The sequence below is a fragment of the Rhinoraja longicauda genome, chromosome 41 (assembly GCF_053455715.1).
Source record: "Rhinoraja longicauda isolate Sanriku21f chromosome 41, sRhiLon1.1, whole genome shotgun sequence".
NCBI classification, from domain to species: domain Eukaryota; kingdom Metazoa; phylum Chordata; class Chondrichthyes; order Rajiformes; family Arhynchobatidae; genus Rhinoraja; species Rhinoraja longicauda.
The window spans coordinates 10,699,292-10,723,221 of record NC_135993.1 but is presented as its reverse complement, the minus strand read 5'-3'; the positions used below and the strand labels follow the sequence as shown (position 1 = coordinate 10,723,221).

At 49.9% G+C, this 23,930-nt stretch overlaps 2 protein-coding genes across 5 annotated transcripts in view; both read right to left on the bottom strand.

Moving 5' to 3' along the window:
• Positions 1-3,171, bottom strand: part of srsf7a (serine and arginine rich splicing factor 7a) — a 33,607-nt gene extending 30,436 nt beyond the window's left edge. For 2 of the 3 annotated variants that reach the window (XM_078431201.1, XM_078431204.1), the window contains exon 1: positions 3,090-3,171. The gene's annotated coding sequence lies outside the window, so the exon portion shown is untranslated. The remainder of the gene's footprint in view (positions 1-3,089) is intronic. The other variant, XM_078431203.1, reaches the window with a different exon arrangement.
• Positions 3,172-7,041: 3,870 nt separating this feature from the next.
• Positions 7,042-23,930, bottom strand: part of LOC144611782 (cyclin-dependent kinase-like 1) — a 52,110-nt gene continuing 35,221 nt past the window's right edge. The window contains exons 6-9 of one of the 2 annotated variants that reach the window (XM_078431032.1): positions 22,854-22,936; positions 18,265-18,321; positions 15,486-15,629; positions 7,042-10,057 (exon numbers count right to left, since the gene is read on the bottom strand). In XM_078431032.1, coding sequence (XP_078287158.1) covers positions 9,956-10,057; positions 15,486-15,629; positions 18,265-18,321; positions 22,854-22,936 — 386 coding nt within the window. In that variant the 3' untranslated portion in view covers positions 7,042-9,955. The remainder of the gene's footprint in view (positions 10,058-15,485; positions 15,630-18,264; positions 18,322-22,853; positions 22,937-23,930) is intronic. The other variant, XM_078431031.1, reaches the window with a different exon arrangement.

Sequence of the window (23,930 nt, the reverse complement as noted above, 5' to 3'; positions counted from 1 at the left end):
CTAAACATCTGTACATTGGCACGGGGGCTTCGATCAGCGACTGTCTTCTTGACCGGCAGACCTCAGTCAGTTAGAATTGTTTATAACATCTCCTTCACCCTGACCCTCAATAATAGTGCCCCTCTGGGTTGTATACTCAAGTCCCTTGCTCTGTTTTAGAGTGGAGAGAAAAGGGAATGTCTGTCATGGGGCACAGACTCCAGTTGTCACGGTAGCAATCACTTTAAAACCATTAATGGGAGAAAAAAACCATGAAATGTACAAATCACATCCGAGGAGAAAAAAAATATATTGCCCGCACAGGTTGTAACATGCTTGGTTGAAGCAATGTAGGCAGCTAGACTGAAGTCAAAGGACAAAAGAGAGGGAGAATTAAAATGACAGCGACCTGGAAATTCAGAAACAGCCTTGTTGGTGTTCTGAATCATCATTTATTTTGTCCAAATGTAAAGGAGGGAGAAGGCAATATGCCATGGGTGAATGTGCAAGTGAATTGCTGCTTCTTCTGGAAGGAGTTGCGATCTTGTGAAGGCAGGAAGAGGGTAAGGTAAAATGGCAAGTGCTGTTCAACCTCCCATGGTTGAATGCAAGGTGTTCATGAGAAGTGGTTGGCAGAGATAAAGGAATGAAACATGAAGAAATGCTCCCTTCGAAATGCTGAAAGGTGAGGGCAGGATGGTGGTGTATTGATGGTGGGAGAAATTGTGAATAATTGAATGACAAGGCTAATGGAAGGGGAACCCCATCACTGGGTTGACTGGGGAACAGGGGCGGCACAGTGGTACAGCTGGTAGAGCAGCTGCCTTGCAGTGCCAAAGACAAGGATTTAATCCTGACCTCGGGTGTTGTCTGTGTGGAGCTTGCATGTGCTTAACCTTAGCAGGTAAGGCAATATCTCTGGAGAACATGGATAGATGACATCTGAAGACGGGTCCTCACCCAAAACGTCCATGTTCTTCAGAGATGCTCAGTTAGTTAAGACACTTTGTCTTTTTACAATGCAAGTTGTTTTCTTTTTGTACACCGTGTGATAGGAGTACATTGGTTGTGGTGGAATCAGACACAATAGCAACATTTAAGAAGCATTTTGACAGGCACATGAATAGGCAGGGAATAGAGGGATACCGACTGCATCATGGTTGGTACAGACATTATAGGGCCAGTGGTCCTGTTCCAGTGTTGTATTAATCCATGTTCAACCACAGGGATTGAAAGTCGTGGGAGAATATTACATTGGGAAGGGTTTAAACATTATTAATCCCATTCAATTTTTGTAATTGAAACTTAAGCCCACTGGCCAGCGTTAGCTTGTAATAAGATCTCGGCTGATCTGAGTGTAACCTCAATTTCAGTCTGCCCAACTGTCATAACCTTTCAATTACTTTCTTGTTAAAGTCTGCAACCTCCCAACAAATACAAAGATTAATTTCACCTTCCTTTGAAGGGTTCGATTGATTCACAACACACCAAGAGAACGAATAACCTAATTTGTCATAACAGCTGACCCTTATTCTTAAACAGCAAGCGGGAATTGGTGGTGGGGAAAAGAGGGGTACTGGGAAAAGGGGAGGTCCATATCCCTCCCTCCCCTCCCTCCCTCCACAAATACCACCCCATCTCTCATCACCCTTCCCCCCTCCCTCCATCCTCAACACATCCCTCCCTCCACCACTCCCTCCCCCTCGATCTCTCCACACCTCCCTCCCCAAAACCTCCCTCTCCCTCCCTCCCCCCTTCACTCCCTCACCCCCTCCCGGATACAATGGAAACCCTAAGAGGACGGGCCAAAGGGGAGAGTGTGTGGAGAGTAAGAGTGGGGATGGGGGACGAGAGAATGGGGGAGTGGGGAATGGGCCCAACGGGCCCACTTTGTCTAGTATACTATTAAAACTCAGATCTTGTATGTACAGTTCTGGATTATACTGCAAGGAATAAAACAATCTTGCCACCGTAATCCCATCAAGACGTTCCAAGTCCTACATAATTGAATTAAACCACCTCACTTTTCTAAACTGCACAGACACTTGGATAGACTGTCCAACTTTTCCACAGGTCCTAAATTTAATTTAAAAAAAACCAAAGTGCTTTCAATACATTGACATGCTTACTTAAATACATTAAATAACGTTTCAGGCTTTAACCTCACTATAATTTAATGTAACATAAATACGAATTTGGGATTTAAAAAAAGAAAAGGCTGGAAATGTTAAGGTTGAATCTGAGGAGACAAAACAAAACAGTAAACGCTTCAGATCGATGACTGATGAGTTCTTCGACCTGAGACTGACTCTGGTTCTCTCGCCGATTGGTGCGACGGATTAAGGTGGATATCAGGGTGTATTTCCAGTAATTTATCCAAAGAGCCGAGGAACCGGGGGAGATTCGGGGACACTGTGACCCCAGACCCTCAAGCTCCTGCGGGAAACATTGGGGCCAAAGTTCCTGTTGTTTAGCTTAGTCCTGTGCGGTATGGCTCCATGTTTAACCACAACAAGTAGTACAAGTTGTGAGGACGAATGAATGGGATGGGGTTTAACATCACGGATCGCGTTGTAGTTTTGTCCTGTGCGGTATTACTCTGTTTAACCACAAGTAGTACACGATGTGAGGAAGGGTTTGAATGAATGGGAAGCCAGGGTTTAGACATCACCGATCCCATTGACCGTCTGTCCCTGGTGTTTTGGGTTTAGTTTTGCCGCGTGCGATATTGTTCCACAAATAGGAAGGAGAAGAATGTGAAGAATAATGAAGGACGGGTTTAAACATCACAGACACCAGTGAACGACTAAGGCGAGCCCTGCCCCCCCCCCCCCCCTTCCCTCCACCCCCCCCCCCCCCCCCCGGCCAGCCCGGGGCTGAGGCGACTCCGCAGCCGGCCGCCAGCTCCCCCTCAGCTCAGCCGTCACTCGACGCCGCAACGCAGGGACAAAGGCCTGTGGTCCTAGGCCGCGCTCCGCCGCCGGCGCCACGGATGGGGATCCGCACGGCCAGCGCACGGAGACGGAGGGGGAGCGGCGCCCGCGGCCCTGGGCCTTGGCTTGGCTGCCCGCTCGCTCGCTCGCAGTCACCGCGGCCCGTGTGGACGTTACCGTGGTCTCCCGCTCCCGCTCCCGCTCTCGGCAGCCCGCCGGACCCCGCACCTGCGCACTGCACGCCGGACCTCCCCGCGCCTGCGCACTGCCCGCCAGCGGCGCTCTCCCACGCCTGCGCACTGACCGCTGGACCTCCCCCCCCCACGACTGCGCACAGCCCGCCAGCGGCACCCGCCCACGCCTGCGCAGCACCGAGGCCGCGCACGCGCGTTCGACGGCGCTGCGGAGCAAAGACACTAGAGAAGCAAGATAGACCACTCGACCCTAAAAACCGTCGTCTGTCACGGCGCCATTTTAGTCGGCAGAAACTTGCAGAAACTTAAAAAAAGAAAAATCACAAAAATCTGTGAGTTGATAGATGAGGTATATTCTGCATTTTAATGGTATAATCACACATACTGTTCCCTCAAAACACTGATTACACTGCGAGAGGCAGAGCGAACGGCGGGTTTTGCCTACTAAAATGGCGGACTTCAGTACAGGCGAGTGGTTCATCTTGCTCCTCTAGTATCTTTGCCGAGTCGAACATGCGCACTCATCGCACCTCAGCAGCTATTAGAGAGCATGCGCACTCCAGCCTCTTGGACGGTCATTTGGGAGCATGCGCACCAGCCGTGCCTGAGAGGCTGTTGAGGATCATGCGCGCTCTACCCTCCGGGTGATGGAGAAGAGCATGCGCACTATTTGTACTTGAGCTGCTGTTAATGAGCATGCGCACTCTTCGCGCCTGAGGAGCTATGAATGAGCATGCGCGTGCGTCGCTCGGCCTCCAGCAGGTACCTCCCTGCACCTGAGGGGGGCAGTGTTGAGATCCACCTGACCTTGGGGATGATGCCCACAGAGTCCAGGTGCCCAGCAACAATGGAGTCCAACACACCTCCAATGGTGGCCAATATCACCTGTGGCGGCCAACACACCTCCAATGGTGGCCAATATCACCTGTGGCGCCCAACACACCCAGTGTGGCCAATATCACCTGTGGCGGCCAACACACCCAGTGTGGCCAATATCACCTGTGGAGGCCAACACACCCAGTGTGGCCAATATCACCTGTGGCGGCCAACACACCCAGTGTGGCCAATATCACCTGTGGAGGCCAACACACCCAGTGTGGCCAATATCACCTGTGGAGGCCAACACACCCAGTGTGGCCAATATCACCTGTGGAGGCCAACACACCCAGTGTGGCCAATATCACCTGTGGAGGCCAACACACCCAGTGTGGCCAATATCATGTATGCTGGCCAACACACACAGTGTAGCCAATATCACCTGTGTCACAAGGAACTGCAGATGCCGGTTTTCAAACCGAAGATAGACACAAAGATAGCATCTTCCTGTGGCTGCTGAGGAAACACAATCTGCCACAGGCAATGATGGTCCAGTTTTATACTGCCATCATTGAGTCCGTCCCCACCTTCTCCATCATGATCTGGTTTGGCTCAGCCACCAAGCACGACATCCGGAGGCTGCAACGCATCGTTCGATCAGCCAAGAAGGTTGTTGGCTGCAACGTTCCCCCCCAAGGGCCAGGAAGCGAGCGGGCAAGATCATCTCTGACCCCTCTCACCCTAGCCACAAACTCTTTGAAGCAGTGCCCTCTGGAAGGCGACTCCGGACTGTCAAAGCAGCCACAGACGGACATAAAAACATCTTTTTTTCCACGAGCAGCAGCTCTACTCAATAACCAAAAGTCTGTAGCCTTCTTTTGCTCTGGTATTTTATTTCACTCTTCACATGTGTCAATTATAGTTTTATTGTTAATTGTTTACTGTGTGATGTGTTGTTACTTGCGAACAAAGCACCAAGGCAAATTCCTTGCATGTGTACATACTTGGCCAATAAAATTTATTCGAGTCAATTCAATTCAAAAACCTGGAGTAACTTAACTCGATTGGGCTTATATTCACTGGAATTTAGATGGATGAGAAGGGATCTTATAGAAACATATAAAATTCTTAAGGGATTGGACAAGCTGGATGCAGGACAAATGTTCCCCTTGTTCAGGGAGTCCAGAACCAGGGGTCACACAGTTTAAGAATAAGGTGTAGGCCATTTAGGACTGAGAAGAGGAAAAACCATTTCACCCAGAGAGTTGTGAATCTGTGGAAATCTCTGCCACAGAAGGCAGTGGAGACCAATTCACTGGATGCTTTCAAGAGAGATTTAACTCTTTGGGCTAACAGAATCAAGGGATATGGGGAAAAAGCTGGAACGGTATACTGATTTAGGATGGTCAGCCATGATCATGTTGAATGGCCGAATGGCTTACTCCTGCACCTATGTTTCTCCTGTTTCCATGTTACTACTCAACCATTCAGACACCAAGTCTGGAGAGAAGGAATGGGTGACATTTCAGGTCGAGATTTCTTCTTCAGAGTCCCCTGACTCTGTCTGAAGAAGGGTCTTGACCCGAAACGTCACCCATTGTCATCTATTCCTTTTCTCCAGAGATGCTGCCTGACCCGCTGAGTTACTCCAGCTTATTGTGGCATCACCTGGATGGGTTTGTATTGTCTTTCCGCTGACTGGATAGCCTGCAACAAAAGCTTTTCACTGTACCTCGGTACCTGGGAAAACAAACTAAACAACGCAAGAGCTAATTTTTCATCCATTTCTTTACTTTAGACTTTAAAGATAGGATAGCACGGAATCAGGCCCATTCGGCCCACCGGGTCCGCGCCGACCAGCGATCCCCGCACATTAACTAAACCCACTGGGGACAATTTTTACATTTACCAAGTCGATTAACCTACAAACCTGTACGTCTTTGGAGTGTGGGAGAAAACCGAAGATCTTGGAGAAAATCCACGCAGGTCACGGAGAGAACGTACAAACTCCGTACAGACAGCACCCGTAGCCGGGATGGAACCCGGGTCTCCGGCGCTGCATTCGCTGTAAGGCAGCAACTCTACCGCTACGCCTACTGAGTTTTGCACAGCATGTTCCCACAGACAACAATAGTTGACAACAATTGTGCGGCACGGTGGCGCAGCGGTAGAGTTGCTGCCTTACTGCGCCACACACCTGGTTTCGATCCTGACTACGGGCGCCGTCTGTACGGAGTTTGTACGTTCTCCCTGTGACCTGCGTGGGTTTTCTCCGGGTGCTCCGGTTTCCTCCCACACTCCAAAGACATACAGATTTGTAGGTTAATTGGCTTCGGTAAAAAAACTGTAAATTGTTCCTAGTGTGTAGGGTAGTACTAGTGTACGGGGTGACCGCCTGTCGGCACGGACTCAGTGGGCCGAAGGACCTGTTTCCGTGCTGTATCTCTAAAGTCTGAATAGCTCCACACGTGACTAGGAAACAGATTCAGGTGGTTGGAGCTCTCAGGAAGCAAGGACTGAGATCCGTTCCTTTGCAAAGCCAGCCAGGCATCCATAAAAACATAGAAAATAGGTGCAGGAGTTGGCCATTCGGCCCTTCGATCCAGCACCGCCATTCAACATGGCCTCCACTGCCTTCTGTGGCAGAGAATTCCACAGATTCGCAACCCTCTGGGTGAAAACGATTTTCCTCATCTCAGTCCTAAATGGCCGACCCCGTATTCTTACACTGTGACCCCTGGTTCTGGACTCCCCCAACATGGCGGAACATTTTTCCTGCATTTAGCCTGTCCAATCCCTTAAGAATTTTATATGTTTCTATAAGATCCACTCTCATCCTTCTAAATTCCAGTGAATACAAGCCCAGTCGCTCCAGTCTTTCAACATATGTCAGTCCCGCCATCCCGGGAATTAACCTGGTGAACCTACGCTGCACGCCCTCAATAGCAATAATGTCCTTCCTAATTTCTTGGGTGCAATCCATGGCACAAATCGGAGTGGAGGGTGGCAGGTGAGTAGGGTTTTCACACTTGCCTTTATTGCAACTTGTGCAGGGTAATGTTTTGATCAAATCCAATAACCAAAACAACGCAGAGACACGTTTTTACACAACACATAATTTAATTCAATTAACACTAACATCCATTTCTTCTCTTGCTTATGAGACTGGGCTCAGGATATTCTCAGTGACCACATTGTCCAGAACTGGGCGGTCACGGTGGTGTAGCGGTAGAGTTTCCGCCTTACAGCGAATGCAGCGCTGGAGACTCAGGTTCGATCCTGACTACGGGCGCCGTCTGTACGGAGTTTGTACGTTCTCCCCGTGACCTGCGTGTGTTTTCTCCGAGATCTTCGGTTTCCTCCCACACTCCAAAGACGTGCAGGTTTGTAGGTTAATTGGCTGGGCAAATGTAAAAATTGTCCCTAGTGGGTGTAGGATAGTGTTAATGTGTGGGGATCGCTGGGCGGCTCGGACCCAGTGGGCTGAAGGGCCTGTTTCTGTGCTGTATCTCTAAATCTAAATTTCAGTTTCCTCCCACACTCGAAAGACGTACAGGTTTGTAGGTTAATTGGATTGGGTTTGTATACTTGGTATAAGTGCAAATTATCCCTAGTGTGTGTAGGATGGTGTTCGTGTGCTGGGATCACTGGTCGGTGCGGACTCGGTGGGCCAACGGGCCTGTTTCCGCGCTGTATCTCTGGTCAGGACATTGCTCAATGTAAGAAGCCAAGATGGCATCAACAGCCTTCCTTCCCCCTTTTCCCCTCCTCCCCTCCCACCTTCTCATTCACCACCCAGTAGCTCCAGCTTCCTCGGGCTGTTACTTTACCATTCAGATGTGTAACGGGCAACTCCGTCAAGGCATCGGGTTGGTTGGTGAAGGTCTCTCTTTGCTTCAATCCAATAGGGACCGCAGTCGTTCCTTCCATCATTATTGGAAATCCACGGTTCCCAAAGCAAAGGCACCTCCCATGTCTCAGGCTTCAGGGAAAGCCGTTCCCATCTGCCGCCAGATCACCAACCTCTCCACCATGTTTGTCACGCACATGACTGCCCACAAATATCATCCTACCCTGCTAGATATTTAATCCCTCCTCGCTTTGGGCAGCACGGTGGCACAGCGGTAGAGTTGCAGCCTTACTACGCCAAAGACCCAAGTTTCATCCTGACCACGGATGCTGTTTGTATGGAGTTTGTGCGTGCGTGGGTTTTCTCCGAGATTTTGAGGTTAAAAGTTATGGGAAGAAGGCAGGAGAATGGGGTTAGGAGGGAGAGATAGATCAGCCATGATTGAATGCCGGAGTAGACTTGATGGACTGAATGGCCTAATTCCGCTCCTATCACTTATGATCTTCGGTTTCCTCTCACACTCCAAATATGTACAGGTTTGGCTTGGTATAAATGCCTACAGTGTCCGGGCCTACAGTGTCCGGGCCCACAGTGTCCGGGGCCCACAGTGTCCGGGGCCTGCGGTGTCCGGGCCTACGGTGTCCGGGCCTACAGTGTCCGGGCCTACAGTTTTGGGGCCTGCAGTGTCCGGGCCTACAGTGTCCGGGCCTACGGTGTCCGGGCCTACAGTGTCCAGGCCTACAGTGTCCGGGCCCACAGTGTCCGGGGCCTGCAGTGTCCGGGCCTACGGTGTCCGGGCCTACAGTGTCCGGGCCTACAGTGTCCGGGCCTACAGTTTTGGGGCCTGCAGTGTCCAGGCCTACAGCGCTCCCCGGCCCTAATACGGGACAAGGGCGTACCTGTACGGGACAAACCAATTTAGCCCAAGATACAGGCTGTCCCGGCTAATACGGGACAGTTGGCAACCCTACTTGCTTGACAACAGTCATTGAGCACAATTAAATACTAGCCACTGGATGGCGACCTAGAAGCAGTAACTGAAGTGTTACTTTCGTTGTCGTTGTTAGAGGAGATTATGCGCCAACTGATTAGGAAAACTGTCGCACAAAATCTACAGACCTACAAACAGAAGTTGCAAAACCAAAGCCTGTTGGCAGCACCGTGCCTATATAATCCAGGTGTCCTCACATTCATGCGGCACGGTGGCGCAGCGGTAGAGTTGCTGCCTTACAGCGAATGCAGCGCCGGAGACCCGGGTTCCATCCCGACTACGGGTGCTGTCCGTACGGAGTTTGTACGTTCTCCCCGTGACCTGCGTGGGTTTTCTCCGAGATCTTCAGTTTCCTCCCACACTCCAAAGACGTACGGGTTTGTAGGTTAATTGGCTTGGTGTCAGTGTAAATTGTCCCTAATGTGTGTAGGGTAGTGTTAGTGTGTGGGGATCGCTGGTCGGTGCGGACACGGTGGGCCCGGACAGCCAGTTTTCGCGCTGTATCTCTAAACTAAACTAAAATAATAAAGTGGTCTGGCCAATAATGTATAAACACAAAGTGCTGGAGGAACTCAGTGGTTCGGGCAGCATCTGTGGAGGGAAATGGACAGATGACGTTTAAGGTTGGGACCCTTTTTCAGACTGGTGTTGTAGAATCCACTACAGTCTGGTGAAATAATGGCACTTGCAAGTGGCCTGGATTCTTCCTCTCCAGTGGTGAAGTCCATCTCAGAGTGTGTTAGAAGACACGAGCAACTGCAGATGCTGGTATCACCAGCAATAACACAAAGTGACGGAGGAACAGCAAGTCAGGCAGCCTCTGTGGAGGGAAATGGTCACGTGACCTTTTGGGTTTGGGACGCTTCTTCGTAGTGCGTTAGGTGCAGTTGCTAGCAGAAGGTACACACAAAATGCTGGAGTAACTCAGCAGGTCTCAGGAGAGAAGGAATAGGTGACGTTTCGGGTCGAGACCCTTCTTCAGGACTGTTGCCAGCAGAACGTCCTGTTTGTTCATTTGCTGCGCTGGTCCTGAGCCGACATCCTGCGTCAAGCCCATGTCACAAACTGAATGAGCAAGTCTCTAAATGCAGAATGGGCTTGGCGGGCGATGTCAGGATTTCCACTTGCTGGGGAAGGTGTGGTTGTACAGGTAGGTGTTGGGCTGGGGTGGCTGCTTTTTGCTGCCATATAGTCAGATGTTGGGCAGGTGGTGGTCGTACTTCTGACGGTGGTTCTTCTTGTTCTCCGGCGGGGGCAGGATGTTGCTGCACGTCAGCTGTGGCAGGTACTGGGGCTGTGGGGGGGGCAGAAGGGGACAGGTTAAGGCACAACCTTCACCGCTGGTGCAGCAAAGATGGCGGATGCTATGCTTGGCACAAAATGGTGGCAGCGGTAGAGTTGCTGCCTTACAGCGAATGCAACGCCGGAGACCCGGGTTCCATCCCGACTACGGGCGCTGTCCGTACATTCTCCCCGTGACCTGCGTGGGTTTTCTCCGAGATCTTCGGTTTCCCCCCACACTCCAAAGACGTGCAGGCCTGTAGGTTAATTGGCTTGGTAAATGTAACAATTGTCCCTAGCGGGTGTAAGATAGAGTTAGTGTGCGGGGATCGCTGGTCGGCGCGGACCCGGTGGGCCGAAAGGGCCTGTTTCCGCGCTGTATCTCTAATCTAATTTAATCTAAAATTTGCTAGGCTTCAGATTAACCAGGGTAGATTCAAAGAGCTGTAGTAACTCAGATTTGAGTCTGAAGAAGGGTCCTGCCCAAAATGTCGCCTAAACCTTTTCTCCAGAGATGCTGCCTGACCCTCTAAGTTTATAGTTTAGTTTAGAGACACAGCGTGGAAACAGGCCCTTCGGCCCACCGGGTCCGCACCGTCCAGCGATCCCCGCACACTAACACTATCCTACACACACACACTAGGGACAATTTTATTTCGGAGTCACGTGAGTGACTACGTGAAGACCCCGTCCAGCACGCATGCGCGACATTAGCGTTCAAGCAGTGCAGCGCGACGAACGGGAGTTCAAGGTATCAGGGGGGAGATTGCACTTGTTTTTGGATGCATAGGAAACCATCACTAATGACAAGTACATACTAAGCTGCATTCATGGCTATAAAATTGACTTTGTTCATGAAAACATTCCGCCAGTTCAGCACATACCCCAAAGGGTATTCACCCTCTCAGTCAAATAGACACAAGAGGGTCAAGCTGAACTTGTGAGGCTACTAGCAAAAGGTGTCATTGAAAGAACAAAACATCAACCTTTGGAATTTGTGTCTAATATTTTCACTAAAACTAAAAAAGATGGTGGATGTCGCATCATCATTGACTTAACTACGTTAAACGAGTCAGTTAAGTATACACATTTTAAGATGGAAACTTTGAAACCGCCAGACTTTTGATTTCTAGAGGGTACTTTCTAGCAGGCATTGATTTAAAAAATGCCTACTACTCAGTACCCATACACAAGGAGCATCGTAAATAGCTATGGCAATTTAAAACCAAATGGACTAACCTCCGCTCCAAGGTTGTTCACTAAAATCTTAAAACCCGCCTTCGCATTATTGAGGAGCCAACCATACGGCAGGTAGCTAGAGTTATTGGTAAAATGGTAGCAGCTTTTCCAGCTGTACAATTTGGGCCTTTGCACTACCAAAATTTACAAAGAGCAAAAGTGCACGCACTAAAGCAAAACTCAGGTCACTTGACCGAGCTATGTATTTAACTGCTGAATCCATTCCAGAGTTACAATGGTGGACAAGGAACATTAGGCTCAGTTTCCAGTCCCATAATAATCACCAACCCAGTATTAACCATTCAAACGGATGCAAGTGCTTTGGGCTGGGGAGCAACTAACATGCAATCCAGCACAGGGGGCAGATGGACTAATTCTGAATCATCTTGCCTACAGACACGGGGTATCAACTATTTAGAAATGTTGGGTGCGTTTTATGGTTTAAAAGCATATTCATCTAATACGGATCATGCACATGTCCGGTTGCAATTAGATAATACCACGGTGGTGGCTTATATCAACCACATGGGTGGTGTAAAGTCGATATCGTGTGACAAATTGGTCAACCTAATCTGGCAATGGTGTGTCGAAAGACATACTTGGTTACCAGCAACTTACCTACCAGGTAAGCAAAATACAGTGGCAGACACCAGGTCACGCAAATTTAACGATAACATCGAATGGATGTTAAATCCCAAAGTATTTGCCGAAATTACAAAGCAATATGGCACACCAGATATCGATCTATTTGCATCCAGGCTGAATCACCACGGTACCAACGTATGTCGCTTGGGAACCAGACCCTGAGGCAGCAGCAGTTGATGCATTCACGCTGTATTGGGGGAAAATGTTCTTTTATGCCTTTCCTCCCTTCTGCCTCATCAGTCGGGTATTACGCAAGATTCAATTGAATTCCGCTTCAGGAATCTTGATAACACCCGACTGGCCTACACAGCCATGGTTCCCAGTGGCCCTCGACATGGCTGTCGAAACACCGTTGGAATTCCCCAGCAGTCCGGAATTATTAATCCACCCAGTGTCAGGCATTAGTCACCCGTGCCATGACAGAGTCAATCTCCGGGCTTGCAGATTCTAAAAAGACCTCTACTGGGCCTGGGACTGTCTGAGGACGCCATCAACATGATGACCGCATCCCACCGGGAGTCCACCAGGAGACAATACCTGACCAACATAAGGAAATGGGAACGGTATTGCTCCAAAACAGGAACTACCTACAACAGCGCCATAAATACAGCCAGGAGTGCGTTGTCAGCTTATTTGGTTCCAGCAGCAGGACAACTGGCTTTGGGGTCCCATCCACTAGTAATCAAAATCATGAGGGGCATTTTTAACACTAACTCCCCCAGACCAAGGTACACTCAGATCTGGGATGTCAGCATTGTGCTGACGTACCTTAGGGGATGGCCACCGCCCAGGGCACTCACGCTGGAACAACTTACACTGAAATCAGTCATGCTCATGGCACTAGTGTCAGCTTAAAGGGTACAGTCCCTCCACCTTCTGAGGCTGGACAGCATGACAGAGTCATTGGACTGTTTCACATTCCATATTCAGGGACTGGTCAAACAAACTAGACCAGGTACCACGCCTCCAGTCATGGAGTTCTGGGCATATTCATCTGACCCACGGCTGTGTGCCAAGACCCATCTCGCCAATTACATAGACACAACATACAACTTAAGAGGGAGAGAAAAAGCCTTATGGATAAGCCACAAGAAGCCTCATGGTCAGGTGACGAGCCAAACCATTTCAAGGTGGCTCAAGCAGGTGCTTAAGTCCACGGGAGTCAATACGAATGTTTACAAATCTCACTCCACCAGGGCTGCATCTACGTCGGCGGCTAGTCGAATGGACGTGCCTATGGACCATATTCTGGCCGAGCAGGATGGTCCTCGGAAAGAACTTTCCAAAGGTTTTATAATAAACCGCTGGCGCAACCTGCTACATTTGCAGACAGAATTTTAGAGTCTGCAGATAATATTTAATTTAAGCCCTGGGGAGCTCTCTGTTTTTTGTTGTCATTAATAAACCTTTTTGTTCACAAACAGGTTCTTGATCGCGATAACATACTTCCTCCCTCTAAGGTCTTCAGACAGTGAGTGAAGCATGAGCTGGTACACGGTTCGGAATCACAGAGCTTTGAAGTCTTCACGTAGTCACTCACGTGACTCCGAAATAAAATAGTAAGATTAAACGAGAACTTACCAGTTCGAAGTTTGATCTGTATTTTATGAGGAGTTACGATGAGGGATTACGTGCCCTCCGCTCCCACCCTCTATTATACAGATCAACTGGTAATTAAGTTCTTATTTTTTCTTTACTATATTTATTTCAATCGTTGTGTTTTTTCTGTGAATCCACACCGCTGCTTTGAAGAATGTCGCGCATGCGTGCTGGACGGGGTCTTCACGTAGTCCCTCATCGTAACTCCTCATAAAATACAGATCAAACTTCGAACTGGTAAGTTCTCGTTTAATCTTACTATTTTACCAAAGCCAATCAACCTACAAATATTAATATTTTTGGAGTGTGGGAGGAAACCGGAGCACCCGGAGAAAACCCACCCAGTCACGGTGAGAACGTACAAACTTCATCCAGACAGCGCCTGTAGTCAGGATCGAACCCGGGTCTCTGGCGCTGTGAGGCAGCAACTCCACCGTTACTCCAGCACTTTGTGTCTATCTTTGGTATAAACCAGCATCTGCAGTTCCTTTCTACACAGATTAATCAGGGTGCTACCTGTTCAAGGAAACCTGGAATATTGGAATAGACAATAGACAATAGGTGCAGGAGGAGGCCATTCGGCCCTTCGAGCCAGCACCGCCATTCAATGTAATCATGGCTGATCATTCTCAATCTGTACCCCGTTCCTGCCTTCTTCCCATACCCCCTGACTCCGCTATCCTTAAGAACTCTATCTAGCTCTCTCTTGAATACATTCAGAGAACTGGCCCCCACTGCCTTCTGAGGCAGAGAATTCCACAGATTCACAACTCTCTGACTGAAAAAGTTTTTCCTCATCTCAGTTCTAAATGGCCTACCCCTTATTCTTAAACTGTGGCCCCTTGTTTAGTTTAGTTTAGAGATACAGGTCGGAAACAGGCCCTTCGGCCCACCGGGTCCGCACCGACCAGCGATCCCCGCACACTAACGCTATCCGACACACACTAGGGACAATTTTACCAAGAATAGTCTTGATAAATTACTGCACAGATTGATGTCATAGATCAGTTGTTCCCATGCTGATTTTTCTTTTTAACAAATACTTTATTCCAAAACAAAAACAAACGTACAAAGTAGTAACACGATGAAATCAATAGCTGCCAGTATCGACAGTTTACAAACAAAACAGGGATTAAAACTCCGCCAACTTTGTCAAGAAAGACTGGATAGACTAGGCTTGTACTCGCTGGAATTTAGAAGACCGAGGGGGGATCTTATAGAAACATATAAAATTCTTAAGGGGTTGGAGAGGCTAGATGCGGGAAGATTGTTCCCGATGTTGGGGGAGTCCAGAACCAGGGGTCACAGCTTAAGGATAAGGGGGAAGTCTTTTAGGACCGAGATGAGAAAACATTTCTTCACACAGAGAGTGGTGAGTCTGTGGAATTCTCTGCCACAGAAGGTAGTTGAGGCCAGTTCATTGGCTATATTTAAGAGGGAGTTAGATGTGGCCCTTGTGGCTAAAGGGATCAGGGGGTATGGAGAGAAGGCAGGTACGGGTTACTGAGTTGGATGATCAGCCATGATCACATTGAATGGCGGTGCAGGCTCGAAGGGCCGAATGGCCTACTCCTGCACCTATTTTCTATGTTTCTATCATACATTCGACCTCCCGCGGTGACCAGCGTTCACAGAAGCCTCCAGCGTCCCCGTGGACACTGCGTGTGCGTGTTCCCTCTCCAGGGACACGCGTGCACGGGACGTAGGCCCGGAAGAGGGGCGGGCAGCCGGCTCCTGTGTGGCCATTGACTACCTGCTGGCTGGACCCCCGCGCAAACGGCCATCTTGGCCAGACCGACAGGGAGACCCCACCCCCTCCCGATCCTCCCCCCTCTGTACCGCGTGCCCAAAAATCATGAGCGTAGGACTAAAATGGAGCCAAGGCTTCCCATGCCGATGGGCGTCTGAGCAGCGACTGGTGCGACTGCCCCTGTGGAGGGGAGCGAGCAAGGCCTTACCCCTGGAGGGCGTCTGCGTGCCATCCTCCTCGTCCTCTCTGCTTCCCTGCGACCCTCCATCTCCCCGCGGCAGCTGTCCAAGTGCGGGAGCTGCAGCAGCTGCTCGCAGCTCAGCCTCTCCACGGGGTCCATCGTCAAGCAGGCCTGGGGCAAGCGATAGAGGGACAGACATTCACAAGGGCCGGCATCCGGGCAGCACATCTACCCCGTTACACTGCGGGCCAGGGGCGTGGAGAGAGCCATACGGCAGAGACCCCAGCAATCACACCAGCATCCAGACAACACATCAATAGTAAATAGACGCAGGAGGAGGCCAATGGGCCCTTCGAGCCAGCACCGCCATTCACCGTGATAGACAATAGACAATAGGTGCAGGAGGAGGCCATTCAGCCCTTCGAGCCAGCACCGCCATTCACCGTGATCATGGCTGACCATCCAAAATCAGTACCCCGTTCCTGCCCTCTCCCCATACCCCCTGACTCCGCTATCCTTAAGAGCTCTATCTAACTCTCTCTTAAAAGCATCCAGAGAATTGGCCTCCACTGCCTTCTGAGGCAGTGAATTCCACAGCTTCACAACTCTCTGAGTGAAAACGTTCTTCCTTATCTCCGTTCTAAATGGCCTACCCCTTATTCTTAAACTGTGGCCCCTGGTTCGGGACTCTCCCATCATCGGGAACATGTTTCCTGCCTCTGGCGTGTCCAATCCCTTAATGATCTTACATGTTTCAATAAGATCCCCTCTCATCCTTCTAAATTCCAGTGTATACAAGCCTAGTCGCTCCAGTCTTTCAACGTACGACAGTCCCGCCATTCCGGGAATTAACCTAGTAAACCTAGGCTGCACTCCCTCAATAGCAAGAATTTGGAGACCAAAACTGCACACAGTACTCCAGGTGCGGTCTCACTAGGGCCCTGTACAACTGCAGAAGGACCTCTTTGCTCCTATACTCAACTCCTCTTGTTATGAAGGCCAACATTCCATTGGCTTTCTTCACTGCCTGCTGTACCTGCATGCTTCCTTTCAGTGACTGATGCACTAGGACACCCAGATCTCGTTGTACGTCCCCTTTTCCTAACATCAACCCATGACACTGCGGTCCAAGTTCCATCACGACTACAGCGGTAGAGTTGCTGCCTCACATCGCCGGAGACCCGGGTTCGATCCCGACTACGGGTGCTGCCTATACTGAGTTTGTACGTTCTCCCCGCGACCCGCGTGGGTTTTCTCCGAGATCTTAACCAACAAACCTGCACGTCTTTGGAGTGTGGGAGGAAACCGAAGATCTCGGAGAAAACCCACGCAGGTCACGGGGAGAACGTACAAACTCCGTACAGACGGCGCCCGTAGTCAGGATTGAACCCGGACCCCAGTGTCATGGGTTGATGTGTGGTACGGATGCTGTAATGGGTGTAGATGGGACATGTTGTTCAGTGTGGCAAGTTGTGCTGAAGAGCCTGTATCCACATGGTATGACTGTATGACTGTACATGATTACAATCAAGCACTCCACAGTGTAGACACAGGATGAAGGGAATAACGTTTAGTGCAAGATAAAGTCCAGTTAAGTCTGATTAAAGGTACTCTGAGGGTCTCCAATGAGGTAGAAGGGAGTTCAGGACCGAAGGGGAGGAAAGTGGGGCTGAGGAAAAAGTCAGCCATTAATGAGGAAAATTCTTTTTCACTCAGAGAGTTGTAGATCTGTGGAACTCTCTGCCTCAGAAGGCAGTGGAGGCCAATTCTCTGGATGCTTTCAAGAGAGAGCTAGATAGAGCTCTTAAGGATAGTGGAGTCAGGGGGTATGAGGAGAGGGCAGGAACGGGGTACTGATTGAGAATGATCAGCCATGATCACATTGAATGGCGGTGCTGACTCGAAGGGCCGAATGGCCTCCTCCTGCACCTATTGTCTATTGTCTATAATGATCTTTTGAATTGGTGGAGCAGATGAGAGTGGACTCTTACAACCCAGCGGTATGAACATTGACTTCTCGAAGATAGACACGGAGTGCTGGAGTAACTCAGCGGGTCAGGAAGCATCTCGGGAGAGAAGGAACGGGTGACGTTTCGGGTCGAGACCCTTCCTCAGACTGAGAGTCAGGGGAGATATGGGAGGGCGAGGTGAGAAAACGATCGATCAAAGCAGACGATGACAGAGGAAATGTAGAATGGGTCATTGTTGACAACAAGGCACACAGACAGTAAAATTAATCAGGAGGACAGTGAAACTAGTCGGAGAACTGGGGGGTGAGGGACGGAGAGAGAGGGAAAGCAAGGGGTACTTAGAAACATAGAAAATAGGTGCAGGAGTAGGCCATTCGGCCCTTCGAGCCTGTACCGCCATTCAATATGATCATGGCTAATCATCCAGCTCAGTATCCTGTACCTGCCTTCTCTCCATACCCCCTGATCCCTTTAGCCACAAGGGCTACATCTAACTTCCTCTTAAATATAGCCAATGACCTCAACTACCTTCTGTGGCAGAGAATTCCACAGATTCACCACACTGTGTGAAAAAAAACATTCTCATCTCGGTCCTAAAAGACTTCCCCCTTATCCTTAAACTGTGACCCCTGGTTCTGGACTTCCCCAACATCGGGAACAATCTTCCCGCATCTAGCCTCTCCAACCCCTTAATAATCTTATATGTTTCTATAAGATCCCCCCTCAGTCTTCGAAAAAGCACTTGACGTGCTTTAACCGGGCTGCCTGGAGTCGCGTGCCGTGTGGACTGGAAGGTGGTACACGGGATGTTTCATGCCCCTGCGTTCTGCACGTACCTTCATCAAATGGAGGGCCTGTGCAGAGATGTGTGGAAACCTCTCCTCCAGAGGCACCTGTGGGTGGGAAACAAACGGAACTGTCAGGCTCTGAAGACAGACACAAAACGCTGGAGTAACTCAGCGGGTCAGGCAGCATCTCTGGAGAGAAGGAATAGACAATAGACAATAGGTGCAGGAGGAGGCCATTCGGCCCTTCGAGCCAGCACCGCCATTCAATGTGATCATGGCTGATCATTCTCAATCAGTGCCCCGTTCCTGCCTTCTCCCCATACCCCCTGACTCCGCTATCCTTAAGAGGTGACGTTTCGGGTCAAGACCCTTCTTCAGACTGCTCCTGATTTACGACAATTCTTTGCAAATCTCTCCCCAATAAAATTTACTGCCCATCTTCTCCAGATATGCCGCCTGGCCCGCTGAGTTACTCCAGCACTGGACGTTTATGTTAAGTTTTATTTCATGTGGCTGTGTGTCTTGTTGCTTTTTACTTAGCATGGCTCTGTGGTAACTCAAATTTCACTGCACCTTAATTGGTGCACGTGACAATAAATTGATCTTGAAATCACTTGTGTTGTATTGATGGTTCCAGCATCTGCAGTCTCTTGTGTCTCCGAGATTTAGATTCTTCGTTCCACAAGATCGCAGATGCTGCTTAACACTGAGTAGTTCAGTTTAGTTTTTTAGTTTAGAGATACAGCGCGGAAACAGGCCCTTCGGCCCACTGAGTCCGCGCCGACCAGCGATCCCCGCACACTAACACTATCCTACACACACCAGGGGCAATTTACACACGCACCAAGCCAATTAACCTACAAACCTGTACGTCTTTGGAGTGTGGGAGGAAACTGAAGATCTCGGAGAAAACCCACGCAGGTCACTGGAAGAACGTACTAACTCCGTACAGACAGCGGCCGTAGTCAGGATTGAACCCGGGTCTCCGGCGCTGTGAGGCAGCAACTCTACCGCTGCGCCACCGTGCCGCCCAAATACTAGAGTGGAAGTTCACCTCACACATTTGCTGCAGTGCTGCTGTTAAATCAATGGTTCCCTGAAATACCTTGCACATTGACATTGGGATGACACAGAAAATAGTAGCAGTCCCACAGAACTCTTCACATGTCTTCAAGCACATCAGTAGTGTCAAGCCAGGTAATCAGTAGAAACATAGAGACATAGAAAATAGGTGCAGGAGGAGGCCATTTGGCCCTTTGAGCCAGCACCGCCATTCACTGTGATCATGGCTGATCATCCACAATCAGTAACCCGTGCCTGCCTTCTCCCCATATCCCGTGATTCCGCTAGCCCCTAGAGCTCTATCTAACTCTCTTTTGAATTATAGACAATGGACAATAGGTGCAAGAGTAGGTCATTCGGCCCTTCGAGACAGCACCGCCATTCAATGTGATCATGGCTGATCATTCTCAATCAGTACCCCGTTCCTACCTTCTCCCCATACCCCCTCACTCCGCTATCTTCAAGACTCTATCCAGATCTCTCTTGAAAGCATTCAGAGAATTGGCCTCCACTGCCTTCTGAGGCAGAGAATTCCACAGATTTACAACTCTCTGACTGAAAATGTTTTTCCTCATCTCCGTTCCAAATGGCCTACCCCTTATTTTTAAATTCATCCAGTGAATCCAGTAGTCAGGGCGGCACGGTGGCGCAGCGGTAGAGTTGCTGCCTCACAGCGCCGGAGACCCGGGTTCCATCCCGACTACGGGTGCCGTCTGTACGGAGTTTGTACGTTCTCCCCGTGACCTGCGTGGGTTTTCTCCGAGATCTTCAGTTTCCTCCCACACTCCGAAGACGTGCAGGTTTGTAGGTTAATTGGCTTCTGCAAAATGTCCCTGGTGTGCAGGAGAGAACTAGTGTACAGGTAATCGATGGTCAGCGCGAATTTGATGGGCCGAAGGGCCTGTTTCCACACCGTATCACTAAACTAAACTTTACAATTGCCTGACCGATGATGAAATCAATCGCCAACCATTGCTTAAACAGCATTGAGTTATCTTCTCTCTCCTACAGGGGGTTAACGAAGGAGGAAACCGGAGCAACCGGAGATAAACCCACGCGGGTCACGGGGAGAACGTACAAACTCCGTACTGACAGCACCCGTAGTCAGGATTGAACCCGGGTCTCTGGCGCTGCGTGGAACAACTCTACCGCTGCGCCACCGTGCCGCACAAATGGGGCAAAAGGAAAAATAAGAGGGTGAGATATCATCTGAAGATCTGGCTCTCAGTCACCGTCTACTGTTGTGAATCTGTGGAATTCTCTGCCACAGAGGGCAGTGGAGGCCAAATCACTGGACAAATTTAAGAGAGAGTTAGATAGAGCTCTAGGGGCTAGTGGAATCAAGGGATATGGGGAGAAGGGCGGCACGGTGGCGCAGCGGTAGAGTTGCTGCTTTACAGCGAATGCAGCGCCGGAGACTCAGGTTCGATCCTGACTATGGGTGCTGCACTGTAAGGAGTTTGTACGTTCTCCCCGTGACCTGCGTGAGTTTTCTCCGAGATCTTCGGTTTCCTCCCACACTCCAAAGACGTACAGGTATGTAGGTTAATTGGCTGGGTAAATGTAAAAAAAACTTGTCCCTAGTGGGTGTAGGATAGTGTTAATGTACGGGGATCGCTGGGCGGCACGGACTTGGTGGGCCGAAAAGGCCTGTTTCCGGCTGTATATATATGATATGATATGATAAGGCAGGCACGGGCTACTGATTGTGGATTATCAGCCATGATCACAGTGAATGGCGGTGCTGGCTCGAAGGGCCAAATGGCCTCCTCCTGCACCTATTGTCTATGTTTCAATGTTACCATCCACTCTCCACTTTGTGCGGCACGGTGGCGCAGCGGTAGAGTTGCTGCCTCACAGCGCCAGGAACGCTGGTTCGGTCCTGATTATGGTTGCTGTCTGTACGGAGTTTGTACGTTCCCCCGCTCTCTCTCCACATCATCTTTTTTTCTACCCAGCTTCATTCCTACATTTTCCTCTCTACTTGAAACGGTGGTTCTTTTTCTCTCACCACAGATGCTGCCCGGTCTGCTGTGTGTTTCTAAACTTTATTTCAGATAACCAGCATTTATGTGGGGTTTTTTTTGTTTCTGAATCACCCAACACAACACATCTTGTCAATATCACTTTAAAATTTACAAGACATTTCTATAAGCAAAGACAACGTAATTGTCCTTTACAAATCTGGTCAAATAACAAATGCGATGGCCATTTGGCCCATCAAGTCTATACAATAGAGAGATGCAGCATGGAAACATAGGTGGAGGAGGCCATCCGGCCCTTCAAGGCAGCACCGCCATTCAATATGATCATGGCTGATCATCCACAATCAGTACCCCGTTCCTGCTTTCTCCCCATTCAATACGATCATAGCTGATCATCCAAAATCTCTACCGATCTCTACCGATCGCAGAGCGGTCACGGTGGCGCGGCGGTAGAGTTGCTGCCTTACAGCGAATGCAGCGCCGGAGACCCGGGTTCCATCCCGACTGCGGGCGCCGTCTCATAGTCATAGAGAGTCCTACAGCACAGAAAGAGGCCCTTCGGCCCATCGTGTCCGCGCCGCCCGTTACCAAACACAGTCTAATTTTAATCCCATTTTTCCGCATTTGGACCGTAGCCCTGAATGTTGTAGCATTTCAAGTGCCCATCCAAATGCCTCTTAAACGTTTTGAGTGTTCCCGCCTCCACCACCACCCCAGGCAGTGAGTTCCAGACTCCAACCACCCTCTGGGTGAAAAAGTTCTTTCTCACATCCCCCCGAAACCTCCCTCCCCTTACCCTGTATCTATGTCCCCTCGTTGTTGAACCTTCCACCAGTGGAAGAAGTTCCCCGCCATCTACCTTATCCATGCCCCTCATGATCTTGTACACCTCGATCATGTCCCCTCTCAGCCTTCTCTGCTCCAGGGAAAACAACCCCAGTCTGCCCAGTCTCTCCTCATAGCCGAGGCCCTTCATCCCTGGCAGCATCCTGGTGAATTTCTTCTGCACCCTCTCCAAAGCTATCACATCCTTTCTATAATGTGGTGACCAGAACTGTACCCAATACTCCAGCTGTGGCCTCACCAGTGTTCTGTACAGTTCCATCATTAACCCCCTACTTTTATATTCGATGCCCCGGCTAATGAAGGCCAGTAACCCATATGCCTTTTTGACCTCTGTAAGGAGTTTGTACGTTCTCCCCGTGACCTGCGTGGGTTTTCTCCAAGATCTTCGGTTTCCTCCCACACTCCAAAGACGTTCAGGTTTGTCGGTTAATTGGCTTGGTGTGAGTGTAAAAATTGTCCCTAGTGTGTGTAGGATAGTGTTAGTGTGCGGGGATCGCTGGGCGGCACGGACCCGGTGGGCCGAAGGGCCTGTTTCCGCGCTGTATTTCTAAACTTCTAAACTAAATATCGGTACCCTGTTCCTGCTTTTTCCCCATAACCCCTGATTCCTTTAGCCCTAAGAGCTAAATCTTAGCATGGAAACAGGTCCTTCGACCCATCAAGTCTCTACGATAGAGAGATACAATGAATCCCACAGATTCACCACCATGTCAGGTCATTAGTTTTATGAAGGGAGGCACTGACCAGGACATCAGGCTCAGGGATGTTCACTCCTCTGAATTGTTGGTTGGAGCTGAAGATCTTCTGGTGGCGAGGGATGAGGTCCCCTGTGGGAACAAAGTGAAGACATTACACTCGGCGAGAGGCCTGGAGAATATCCGAGGCCACACGCAAGATGGAGGACCAGTTACGCTGAACACCTCCGCTCAGTCCGCCGTGGCCAACCTGATCTCCCGGTGGTTCAGCACTTCAACTCCCACTCCCACACTGACCTTCCTGTCCTGGGCCTCCTCCATTGTCAGAGTGAGGCCCAGCGCATATTTCGCTTGGGCAGCGGTATGAACATTGACTTCTCTAATTTCAAGACATTTACAAGACAGAGCCCCGGGTTCGATCCAGACCGCGGGTGCTGTCTGTGCGGAGTTTGTGCTTTCCCCCATGTGACCACGTGGGTTTTCTCCGGGCGCTCCGGTATCCTCCCACACTCCTCCAGGGATGCTGCCTGACCCGATGAGTTACACCAGCAACTTGTGCTTTGCTCAAGGTTTCAACGTCTGCATTTCCTTGTATCTCCATTTTTACTTTCACTGTCGTGCGGAATGCATGAGACGTGTGTGTATGTGTGAGTGTGTGTGTGTGTGAGTGTGTGTGAGATGCGTTATGCGTGTGTGAGACAGTGCGTGATCCTGACACATGCGTGTGATGGGTACTGTGTGCTTTTAACACGTGTACTGTGTGACGTGTTTTGCACGTCGTGCACTTTGAAATTAGAGAAGTCTAAATTAGAGAAGTCTACCGGCACGGTAGCGCAGCGGTAGAGTTGCTGCTTTACAGCGAATGCAGCGCCGGAGACTCAGGTTCGATCCTGACTACGGGTGCTGCACTGTAAGGAGTTTGTACGTTCTCCCCGTGACCTGCGTGGGTTTTCTCCGAGATCTTCGGTTTCCTCCCACACTCCAAAGACGTACAGGTATGTAGGTTAATTGGCTGGGTAAATGTAAAAATTGTCCCTAGTGGGTGTAGGATAGTGTTAATGTACGGGGATCGCTGGGCGGCACGGACTTGGTGGGCCGAAAAGGCCTGTTACCGGCTGTATGTATA